This window comes from Hyla sarda, assembly GCF_029499605.1.
Source record: "Hyla sarda isolate aHylSar1 chromosome 2 unlocalized genomic scaffold, aHylSar1.hap1 SUPER_2_unloc_7, whole genome shotgun sequence".
NCBI lineage: Eukaryota > Metazoa > Chordata > Amphibia > Anura > Hylidae > Hyla > Hyla sarda.
Genome location: NW_026607614.1, coordinates 160,285 through 173,654, shown reverse-complemented (window position 1 = coordinate 173,654; position 13,370 = coordinate 160,285). Strand labels below are relative to the sequence as shown.

At 51.1% G+C, this 13,370-nt stretch overlaps 1 protein-coding gene across 1 annotated transcript in view; it reads right to left on the bottom strand.

Moving 5' to 3' along the window:
• Positions 1–13,370, bottom strand: part of APBB1 (amyloid beta precursor protein binding family B member 1) — a 35,658-nt gene that overhangs the window by 18,060 nt on the left and 4,228 nt on the right. The window contains exons 2-6 of the mRNA XM_056551319.1: positions 11,440–11,484; positions 7,775–8,421; positions 6,885–7,081; positions 6,726–6,799; positions 2,831–2,888 (exon numbers count right to left, since the gene is read on the bottom strand). Coding sequence (XP_056407294.1) covers positions 2,831–2,888; positions 6,726–6,799; positions 6,885–7,081; positions 7,775–8,408 — 963 coding nt within the window. The 5' untranslated portion in view covers positions 8,409–8,421; positions 11,440–11,484. The remainder of the gene's footprint in view (positions 1–2,830; positions 2,889–6,725; positions 6,800–6,884; positions 7,082–7,774; positions 8,422–11,439; positions 11,485–13,370) is intronic.

Sequence of the window (13,370 nt, the reverse complement as noted above, 5' to 3'; positions counted from 1 at the left end):
CCAATACAGAGACCCTCAGAGGAGGAGGAGGAGCCCCCCAATACAGAGACCCTCAGAGGAGGAGGAGCCCCCCCCCCAATACAGAGACCCTCAGAGGAGGAGGAGCCCCCCCCAATACAGAGACCCTCAGAGGAGGAGGAGCCCCCCAATACAGAGACCCTCAGAGGAGGAGGAGCCCCCCAATACAGAGACCCTCAGAGGAGGAGGAGCCCCCCAATACAGAGACCCTCAGAGGAGGAGGAGGAGCCCCCCAATACAGAGACCCTCAGAGGAGGAGCCCCCCAATACAGAGACCCTCAGAGGAGGAGCCCCCCAATACAGAGACCCTCAGAGGAGGAGGAGGAGCCCCCCAATACAGAGACCCTCAGAGGAGGAGGAGGAGCCCCCCAATACAGAGACCCTCAGAGGAGGAGGAAGAGCCCCCCAATACAGAGACCCTCAGAGGAGGAGCCCCCCAATACAGAGACCCTCAGAGGAGGAGGAGGAGCCCCCCAATACAGAGACCCTCAGAGGAGGAGGAGGAGGAGCCCCCCAATACAGAGACCCTCAGAGGAGGAGGAGCCCCCCCCAATACAGAGACCCTCAGAGGAGGAGGAGCCCCCCCCAATACAGAGACCCTCAGAGGAGGAGGAGCCCCCCCAAAACAGAGACCCTCAGAGGAGGAGGAGCCCCCCCCAAAACAGAGACCCTCAGAGGAGGAGGAGCCCCCCAATACAGAGACCCTCAGAGGAGGAGGAGCCCCCCCAATACAGAGACCCTCAGAGGAGGAGGAGCCCCCCCAATACAGAGACCCTCAGAGGAGGAAGAGCCCACCAATACAGAGACCCTCAGAGGAGGAGGAGCCCCCCAATACAGAGACCCTCAGAGGAGGAGGAGCCCCCCCAATACAGAGACCCTCAGAGGAGGAGGAAGAGCCCCCCAATACAGAGACCCTCAGAGGAGGAGGAAGAGTCCCCCCCCAATACAGAGACCCTCAGAGGAGGAGGAGGAAGAGCCCCCCCCCAATACAGAGACCCTCAGAGGAGGAGGAAGAGCCCCCCCCCCAATACAGAGACCCTCAGAGGAGGAGGAGCCCCCCCCAATACAGAGACCCTCAGAGGAGGAGGAGCCCCCCCCCCAATACAGAGACCCTCAGAGGAGGAGGAGCCCCCCCCAATACAGAGACCCTCAGAGGAGGAGGAGCCCCCCCCAATACAGAGACCCTCAGAGGAGGAGGAGTCCCCCAATACAGAGACCCTCAGAGGAGGAGGAAGAGCCCCCCAATACAGAGACCCTCAGAGGAGGAAGAGCCCCCCAATACAGAGACCCTCAGAGGAGGAAGAGGAGCCCCCCCCCAATACAGAGACCCTCAGAGGAGGAGGAAGAGCCCCCCAATACAGAGACCCTCAGAGGAGGAAGAGCCCCCCCCCAATACAGAGACCCTCAGAGGAGGAGGAAGAGCCCCCCCCCCCAATGCACAGCCCCACAGGGGAAGCTACCCCACAATACACACCCCACAGGGGAAGCTACCCCACAATACACACCCCACAGGGGAAGCTACCCCACAATACACACCCCACAGGGGAAGCTACCCCACAATACACACCCCACAGGGGAAGCCACCCCACAATCCACACCCCACAGGGGAAGCCACCCCACAATCCACACCCCACAGAGGAAGCCACCCCACAATCCACACCCCACAGGGGAAGCCACCCCACAATACACACCCCACAGGGGAAGCCACCCCGCAATACGCACCCCAAAGGGGAAGCTACCCCACAATACACACCCCACAGGGGAAGCTACCCCGCAATACACACCCCACAGGGGAAGCTCCCCCGCAATACACACCCCACAGGGGAAGCTACCCCACAATACACACCCCACAGGGGAAGCTACCCCACAATACACACCCCACAGGGGAAGCTACCCCACAATACACACCCCAAAGGGGAAGCTACCCCGCAATACACACCCCACAGGGGAAGCTACCCCGCAATACACACCCCACAGGGGAAGCTACCCCGCAATACACACCCCACAGGGGAAGCTACCCCGCAATACACACCCCACAGGGGAAGCTACCCCGCAATACACACCCCACAGGGGAAGCTACCCCACAATACACACCCCACAGGGGAAGCTACCCCACAATACACACCCCACAGGGGAAGCTACCCCACAATACACACCCCACAGGGGAAGCTACCCCACAATACACACCCCACAGGGGAAGCTACCCCACAATACACACCCCACAGGGGAAGCTACCCCACAATACACACCCCACAGGGGAAGCTACCCCACAATACACACCCCACAGAGGAAGATACCCCACAATACACACCCCACAGGGGAAGATACCCCACAATACACACCCCACAGGGGAAGATACCCCACAATACACACCCCACAGGGGAAGATACCCCACAATACACACCCCACAGAGGAAGATACCCCACAATACACACCCCACAGGGGAAGATACCCCACAATACACACCCCACAGGGGAAGATACCCCACAATACACACCCCACAGGGGAAGATACCCCACAATACACACCCCACAGGGGAAGATACCCCACAATACACACCCCACAGGGGAAGATACCCCACAATACACACCCCACAGGGGAAGATACCCCACAATACACACCCCACAGGGGAAGATACCCCACAATACACACCCCACAGGGGAAGATACCCCACAATACACACCCCACAGGGGAAGATACCCCACAATACACACCCCACAGGGGAAGATACCCCACAATACACACCCCACAGGGGAAGATACCCCACAAGACTCCCCCCCCCAATACAATGCTGCACTTGCGATCCACATACCTGGGGCCCTGAATCAGAGGGCAGATGTGGCCCCTTTTCTTCTGAAGAGTCAATAGAGCTGTGGGGGGAAAAAAAAGAGAAGATGGGAATACAATATGCCATTAAAGCCCCTCCCACTGCAGGGTGACCTGTACGCAGAGGATACAATATACAGTGTAAACCCCTCCCACCACAGGGTCACCCATTCACAGAGGATACAATATACAGTGTAAGCCCCTCCCACCACAGGGTCACCCATACACAGAGGATACAATATACAGTGTAAGCCCCTCCCACCACAGGGTGACCCATACACAGAGGATACAATATACAGTGTAAGCCCCTCCTACCACAGGGTGACCCATACACAGAGGATACAATATACAGTGTAAGCCCCTCCTACCACAGGGTGACCCATACACAGAGGATACAATATACAGTGTAAGCCCCTCCTACCACAGGGTGACCCATACACAGAGGATACAATATACAGTGTAAGCCCCTCCTACCACAGGGTGACCCATACACAGAGGATACAATATACAGTGTAAGCCCCTCCTACCACAGGGTGACCCATACACAGAGGATACAATATACAGTGTAAGCCCCTCCTACCACAGGGTGACCCATACACAGAGGATACAATATACAGTGTAAGCCCCTCCTACCACAGGGTGACCCATACACAGAGGATACAATATACAGTGTAAGCCCCTCCTACCACAGGGTGACCCATACACAGAGGATACAATATACAGTGTAAGCCCCTCCTACCACAGGGTGACCCATACACAGAGGATACAATATACAGTGTAAGCCCCTCCTACAACAGGGTGACCCATACACAGAGGATACAATATACAGTGTAATTAATACAGGTCCTAGTATTAAACGTGCATGATCACCCCTTGCCTCTAAGGCATACAATCGGGGGCACACTAATTCCTGCATGGACACAGGAGAACTCATAATACCATATACACAAAAAGGAAATCGAGTTCAAACAACTCCTTAATTAAAATCATGATTTTATTAATACAAATTTTAAAAAGCAATGTGAACAGACGCCAATAATTGAAATTGGGATTAGGTTAGGTTCCAGTACAAAAAAGTAGGGCTACTGCCAGCTGCAATGGGCTACCATATAATATGATGTAACAAGTAATTAATATAATATCTAAGAGAACTGCACTGCATATCAGTTATTGCTACTAAAGTGCTCTATATACGGTATTCAAAGTATACACTGACCACAATTGTGGGTATAATAGGATATAAATTAGTGCAAACAAATAGAAATAGATTTCAACTCGCATGTGCATATATATACAAAAATATAATATTGCGCAATGATAGTGTGATAATATAGTGGTAACACAAGCGCTTATCTATGGATCCATGCAGACTGCAGAGAGACACAGAGACTAGTAAGATAAAGTGCATATAGTAAGCTTACCCATGTTAGGCTGCAGAGCCCAGACCCCTACGATCGTTTCGGTTTCCCTTTATCAAGAGGTACTCAATTGCGCAATATTATATTTTTGTATATATATGCACATGCGAGTTGAAATCTATTTCTATTTGTTTGCACTAATTTATATCCTATTATACCCACAATTGTGGTCAGTGTATACTTTGAATACCGTATATAGAGCACTTTAGTAGCAATAACTGATATGCAGTGCAGTTCTCTTAGATATTATATTAATTACTTGTTACATCATATTATATGTTAGCCCATTGCAGCTGGCAGTAGCCCTACTTTTTTGTACTGGAACCTAACCTAATCCCAATTTCAATTATTGGCGTCTGTTCACATTGCTTTTTAAAATTTGTATTAATAAAATCATGATTTTAATTAAGGAGTTGTTTGAACTCGATTTCCTTTTTGTGTATATAATATACAGTGTAAGCCCCTCCTACCACAGGGTCACCCGTACACCGAGGATACAATATACAGTGTAAGCCCCTCCCACCACAGGGTCACCCGTACACCGAGGATACAATATACAGTGTAAGCCCCTCCCACCACAGGGTCACCCGTCCACCGAGGATACAATACAGTGTAAGCCCCTCCCACCACAAGGTCACCCGTACACCGAGGATACAATATACAGTGTAAGCCCATCCCACCACAGGGTCACCCATACACAGAGGATACAATATACAGTGTAAGCCCCTCCCACCACAGGGTCACCCGTACACCGAGGATACAATATACAGTGTAAGCCCCTCCCACCACAGGGTCACCCGTACACCGAGGATACAGTATACAGCGTAAGCCCCTCCCACCACAGGGTCACCCGTACACCGAGGATACAATATACAGTGTAAGCCCCTCCCACCACAGGGTCACTCGTACACCGAGGATACAATATACAGAGTAAGCCCCTCCCACCACAGGGTCACTCGTACACCGAGGATACAATATACAGTGTAAGCCCCTCCCACCACAGGGTCACCCGTACACAGGGGATACACTATACAGTGTAAGCCCCTCCCACCACAGGGTCACCCGTACACAGGGGATACACTATACAGTGTAAGCCCCTCCAACCACAGGGTCACCAGTACACCAAGGATACAATATACAGTGTAAGCCCCTCCCACCACAGGGTCACCCGTACACCGAGGATACAGTATACAGTGTAAGTCCCTCCCACCACAGGGTCACCGTACACCGAGGATACAATATACAGTGTAAGCCCCTCCCATTACAGGGTGACCCATACAGAGAGGATACATTATACAGTGTAAGCCCCTCCCACCACAGGGTCACCTGTACACCGAGGATACAATATACAGTGTAAGCCCCTCCCACCACAGGGTCACCTGTACACTGAGGATACAATATACAGTGTAAGCCCCTCCCACCACAGGGTCACCGTACACCGAGGATACAATATACAGTGTAAGCCCCTCCCACCACAGGGTCACCTGTACACTGAGGATACAATATACAGTGTAAGCCCCTCCCACCACAGGGTCACCTGTACACTGAGGATACAATATACAGTGTAAGCCCCTCCCACCACAGGGTCACCGTACACCGAGGATACAATATACAGTGTAAGCCCCTCCCACCACAGGGTCACCTGTACACCGAGGATACAATATACAGTGTAAGCCCCTCCCACCACAGGGTCACCCGTACACCGAGGATACAATATACAGAGCCCGTCCCACCACAGGGTCACCTATACACCGAGGATACAGTATACAGTGTAAGCCCCTCCCACCACAGGGTCACCGTACACCGAGGATACAATATACAGTGTAAGCCCCTCCCACCACAGGGTCACCCGTACACCGAGGATACAATATACAGTGTAAGCTCCTCCCACCACAGGGTCACCTATACACCGAGGATACAATATACAGTGTAAGCCCCTCCCACCACAGGGTCACCCGTACACCGAGGATACAGTATACAGTGTAAGCCCCTCCCACCACAGGGTCACCGTACACCGAGGATACAATATACAGTGTAAGCCCCTCCCACCACAGGGTCACCGTACACCGAGGATATAATATACAGTGTAAGCCCCTCCCACCACAGGGTCACCGTACACCGAGGATACAATATACAGTGTAAGCCCCTCCCACCACAGGGTCACCTGTACACCGAGGATACAATATACAGTGTAAGCCCCTCCCACCACAGGGTCACCCGTACACCGAGGATACAGTATACAGTGTAAGCCCCTCCCACCACAGGGTCACCTGTACACCGAGGATACAATATACAGTGTAAGCCCCTCCCACCACAGGGTCACCTATACACCGATGATACAGTATACAGTGTAAGCCCCTCCCACCACAGGGTCACCTATACGCCGAGGATACAGTATACAGTGTAAGCCCCTCCCACCACAGGGTCACCTGTACACCGAGGATACAATACCCGGGGTCACACCTTAGGCTCAGGGTGTTGATGTGGAAGGTCACCTCTTCGGCCTCGCTGTAGTCCGCCATCTCCTCCTGTGAGATCTCCATGGAGACAATAAGAGGTGGATGTTATATACAGGCACACCCTACAGTATACAGTCGGGTACACACTTTATATAGGGCATACTTCCTCCTCTGTGGGCATCTGCTCGGTGGAGGGCGAGTATATCTTTGGCTCTCCACTGCCCAGATCTGAGGGCGGCTCCCATTGTGTGGTCCCAGTAGGTACGTGCCAGTAGTAGGTTCCTGAGGTGTCCTGCACCCGCATCCACCCCGAGGGCAGATCAGAGTCCACATCCAGGGCGTTCCGTGGCCAGAAGCAATCTGCAAAGAACAAGTACGTGTCACCCCAATCATCCGCCACGTAGTGCCCACCTAGAGCAGAACCTAATCGGGCACAGACCCATGACCACCACGGACTACACACCCCACAGAAGCACGCCCACCACGGACTACACACCCCACAGAAGCACGCCAACCACGGACTACACACCCCACAGAACCACGCCCACCACAGACTACACCCCCCCAGAACCACACCCACCACGGACTACACCCCCCCCCAGAAGCACGCCCACCACAGACTACACACCCCACAGAACCACAGACTACACCCCCTACAGAACCACGCCCACCACAGACTATACACCCTACAGAACCACACCCACCACAGACTACACACCCTACAGAACCACGCCCACCACAGACTACACAGCTTACAGGACCACGCCCACCACAGACTACACACCCTACAGAACCATGCCCACCACAGACTACACACCCAAGGAACCACGCCCACCCCGGACTACACACCCCACAATCCCCTCCACAGAACCACACACCAAACAGAACCACGCCCACCCCATACTACACACCCCACAGAACCACACCCACCCTAGTCTACACACCCCACAATCCCGTCCACAGAACCACACCCACTCCCAGACTACACAGCCCACAATCCCCTCCACAGAACCATGACTACCACAGACAACACACCGTACAATCCCCTCGTACCTGTGTCGTCAGGGGAACCATAGGACGGGCTTCCTTGGGACAGGGTGGCCCAGCTGGAATCCTCATCGCTTCCTCCGGTGTTCCTCATGCCGAAGAGGAGGCTGGCGCTGCGTCCGGTCTCTCTGGCCTTCCCGTTGTCCTGCGCCAATTCTGAGCTGAGCTCAGAGGTCTCGGTGGTGATAGGGTCGGTTACTTCACTCTGGGCCGGGGTCAGGTCATCTTCATCATCCTCTTCTCCGTCTTGGATGAGCAGAGGGGACAGGTTTATGCTGCTGCGGTTGACGCAGTTGAGCGCCGACACCTCCAGTTCCTCCGTCCTCTTCTCGTCCTTCTCTTGGTTCCGGTTGGTCCAGTCCTTGTTGGTTCGCTCCGGATTTGGGTTGCAATTCTGATCTTCTTTCTCGTGCTCTGCCGCCTTACGTAGGTGGTTCTGGCCTTCTTTCAGCCATTTTGGGTTGGTGCGGTCTGATGGGGCCCCGCAGCCCAGTTCTGCGCTCACCAAGCCCATGGCACTCTGCAGGTCAGTGTGGGCATAGATCTGACGACTCTTTGAAGACAGGAGGTCATTGTGGGAGGTGAGGAGGCTGAGGGTGAGGCCGGACATGGGGGTCTTCTCAGTCAACGGTCCGGACATCGTTACTGGAAAACTGAGGGGAAGAAAAGGGTTAATAAAGTAAGAAGCTCCATGTGAGCACGGCGACAACAGAAAGGGGGCGCTGTACAGCACATCTTTTAGACCATCATGATGACCGGTCCTGTACTACAGTAATGAATGTGAAGGGGGTGCTGTAGGGTACGTCTTATAGACCATCATGATGACCGGTCCTGTACTGCAGTAATGGGGGTGAAGGGGGTGCTGTACGGCACGCCTTATAGACCATCATGATGAGCGATCCTGTACTGCAGTAATGGGGGTGAAGGGAGGCGCTCTCCTGCACGCCTTATAGACCATCATGATGACCGGTCCTGTACTGCAGTAATGGAGGTGAAGGGGGTGCTGTACGGCATGTCTTATAGACCATCATGATGACCGGTCCTGTACTACAGTAATGAATGTGAAGGGGGTGCTGTATGGTACGTCTTATAGACCATCATGATGACCGGTCCTGTACTGCAGTAATGGGGGTGAAGGGGTGCTGTACGGTACGCCTTATAGACCATCATGATGAGCGATCCTGTACTGCAGTAATGGGGGTGAAGGGGGGCGCTCTCCTGCACGCCTTATAGACCATTATGATGACCGGTCCTGTACTGCAGTAATGGAGGTGAAGGGGGTGCTGTACGGCATGTCTTATAGACCATCATGATGAGCGATCCTGTACTGCAGTAATGGAGGTGAAGGGGGCACTGTACGGCACGTCTTATAGACCATCATGATGCCCGGTCCTGTACTGCAGTAATGGGGGTGAAGGGGGCACTGTACGGCACGTCTTATAGACCATCATGATGCCCGGTCCTGTACTGCAGTAATGGGGGTGAAGGGGGTGCTGTAGGGTACGTCTTATAGACCATCATGATGACCGGTCCTGTACTTCAGTAATGGGGGTGAAGGGGGCACTGTACGACACGTCTTATAGACCATCATGATGAGCGGTCCTGTACTGCAGTAATGGAGGTGAAGGGGGTACTGTACGGCACGTCTTTAAAACCATCATGACGACATGACTGGTCCTGTACTGCAGTAATGGGGGTGAAGGGGGCGCTGTACGGTACGTCTTATAGACCATCATGATGAGCGGTCCTGTACTGCAGTAATGGAGGTGAAGGGGCACTGTACGGCACGTCTTTAAAACCATCATGACGACATGACTGGTCCTGTACTGCAGTAATGGGGGTGAAGGGGGCGCTGTACGGTACGTCTTATAGACCATCATGATGAGCGGTCCTGTACTGCAGTAATGGAGGTGAAGGGGCACTGTACGGCACGTCTTTAAAACCATCATGACTACATGACTGGTCCTGTACTGCAGTAATGGGGGTGAAGGGGGCGCTGTACGGTACGTCTTATAGACCATCATGATGAGCGGTCCTGTACTGCAGTAATGGAGGTGAAGGGGGCACTGTACGGCACGTCTTTAAAACCATCATGACGACATGACTGGTCCTGTACTGCAGTAATGGGGGTGAAGGGGGCGCTGTACGGCACGTCTTATAGACCATCATGATGACCGGTCCTGTACTGCAGTAATGGAGGTGAAGGGGGTGCTGTACGGCACGTCTTATAGACCATCATGATGACCGGCCCTGTACTGCAGTAATGGAGGTGAAGGGGGGCGCTGTACGGCACGTCTTATAGACCATCATGATGACCGGTCCTGTACTGCAGTAATGGAGGTGAAGGGGGCGCTGTACGGCATGTCTTATAGACCATCATGATGATCGGTCCTGTACTGCAGTAATGGGGGTGAAGGGGGCGCTGTACGGCACGTCTTATAGACCATCATGATGACCGATCCTGTACTGCAGTAATGGAGGTGAAGGGGGTGCTGTACGGCACGTCTTATAGACCATCATGATGACCGGTCCTGTACTGCAGTAATGGAGGTGATGGGGGTGCTGTACGGCACGTCTTATAGACCATCATGATGATCGGTCCTGTACTGCAGTAATGGAGGTGAAGGGGGCGCTGTACGGCACGTCTTATAGACCATCATGATGAGCAGTCCTGTACTGCAGTAATGGGGGTGAAGGGGGCGCTGTACGGCACGTCTTATAGACCATCATGATGCCCGGTCCTGTACTGCAGTAATGGGGGTGAAGGGGGCGCTGTACGGCACGTCTTATAGACCATCATGATGCCCGGTCCTGTACTGCAGTAATGGAGGTGAAGGGGGCGCTGTACGGCACGTCTTATAAACCATCATGATGACCGGTCCTGTACTGCAGTAATGGAGGCGAAGGGGGCGCTGTACGGCACGTCTTATAGACCATCATGATGAGCAGTCCTGTACTGCAGTAATGGGGGTGAAGGGGGCGCTGTACGGCACGTCTTATAGACCATCACGTAGACCGGTCCTGTACTGCAGTAATGGATGTGAAGGGGGCGCTGTACGGCACGTCTTATAGACCATCATGATGACCGGTCCTGTACTGCAGTAATGGAGGCGAAGGGGGCGCTGTACGGCACGTCTTATAGACCATCATGATGAGCAGTTCTGTACTGCAGTAATGGGGGTGAAGGGGGCGCTGTACGGCACGTCTTATAGACCATCATGATGACCGGTCCTGTACTGCAGTAATGGATGTGAAGGGGGCGCTGTACGGCACGTCTTATAGACCATCATGATGACCGGTCCTGTACTGCAGTAATGGAGGCGAAGGGGGCGCTGTACGGCACGTCTTATAGACCATCATGATGAGCAGTTCTGTACTGCAGTAATGGGGGTGAAGGGGGCGCTGTACGGCACGTCTTATAGACCATCATGATGAGCAGTTCTGTACTGCAGTAATGGGGGTGAAGGGGGCGCTGTACGGCACGTCTTATAGACCATCACGTAGACCGGTCCTGTACTGCAGTAATGGATGTGAAGGGGGCGCTGTACGGCACGTCTTATAGACCATCATGATGATCGGTCCTGTACTGCAGTAATGGAGGTGAAGGGGGCGCTATGATGATAATGATCGTTCCCCCATGTTTTTGGATACAGGTGTTGTGGATACCTCACCTGGGGTATCTGAAGGACGCCGATCATTCTCCGCACAGATACAACCTGCAATGAGATAAAGAGTGTCAGTGGCGGACCAGTCCCCAGAGCAACAGTGGCGGACCAGTCCCCAGAGCGACAGTATTTAGATGTACAGGAGGTATATACACACACACACAGTACAGTATATAGATGTACAGGAGGTATATACACACAGTACAGTATATAGATGTACAGGAGGTATATACACACACACAGTACAGTATATAGATGTACAGGAGGTATATATACACACAGTACAGTATATAGACGTACAGGAGGTATATCCACACAGTACAGTATATAGACGTACAGGAGGTATATCCACACAGTACAGTATATAGACGTACAGGAGGTATATCCACACAGTACAGTATATAGACGTACAGGAGGTATATACACACAGTACAGTATATAGACGTACAGGAGGTATATACACACAGTACAGTATATAGATGTACAGGAGGTATATACACACAGTACAGTATATAGATGTACAGGAGGTATATACACACACAGTACAGTATATAGATGTACAGGAGGTATATACACACACAGTACAGTATATAAATGTACAGGAGGTATATATACACACAGTACAGTATATAGATGTACAGGAGGTATATACACACACAGTACAGTATATAGATGTACAGGAGGTATATCCACACACAGTACAGTATATAGATGTACAGGAGGTATATACACACAGTACAGTATATAGATGTACAGGAGGTATATACACACACAGTACAGTATATAGATGTACAGGAGGTATATACACACACAGTACAGTATATAAATGTACAGGAGGTATATATACACACAGTACAGTATATAGATGTACAGGAGGTATATACACACACAGTACTGTATATAGATGTACAGGAGGTATATCCACACACAGTACAGTATATAGATGTACAGGAGGTATATATACACAGTACAGTATGTAGATGTCCAAGAGGTATATACACACAGTACAGTATATAGATGTACAGGAGGTATATACACACACAGTACAGTATATAAATGTACAGGAGGTATATACACACACACAGTACAGTATATAGACGTACAGGAGGTATATACACACACAGTACAGTATATAGACGTACAGGAGGTATATATATACACACAGTACAGTATATAGACGTACAGGAGGTATATATACACAGTACAGTATATAGACGTACAGGAGGTATATACACACAGTACAGTATATAGATGTACAGGAGGTATATACACACAGTACAGTATATAGATGTACGGGAGGTATATACACACACAGTACAGTATATAGATGTACAGGAGGTATATACACACACAGTACAGTATATAGATGTACAGGAGGTATATATACACAGTACAGTATATAGATGTACAGGAGGTATATACACACACAGTACAGTATATAGATGTACAGGAGGTATATACACACACACAGTACAGTATATAGATGTACGGGAGGTATATACACACACAGTACAGTATATAGATGTACAGGAGGTATATACACACAGTGCAGTATATAGATGTACGGGAGGTATATACACACACAGTACAGTATATAGATGTACAGGAGGTATATACACACACAGTACAGTATATAGATGTACAGGAGGTATATACACACAGTACAGTATATAGATGTACAGGAGGTATATATACACACAGTACAGTATATAGATGTACAGGAGGTATATATACACAGTACAGTATATAGATGTACAGGAGGTATATACACACAGTACAGTATATAGATGTACAGGAGGTATATACACACAGTACAGTATATAGATGTACAGGAGGTATATACACACACAGTACAGTATATAGATGTACAGGAGGTATATATACACACAGTACAGTATATAGATGTACAGGAGGTATATACACACACAGTACAGTAT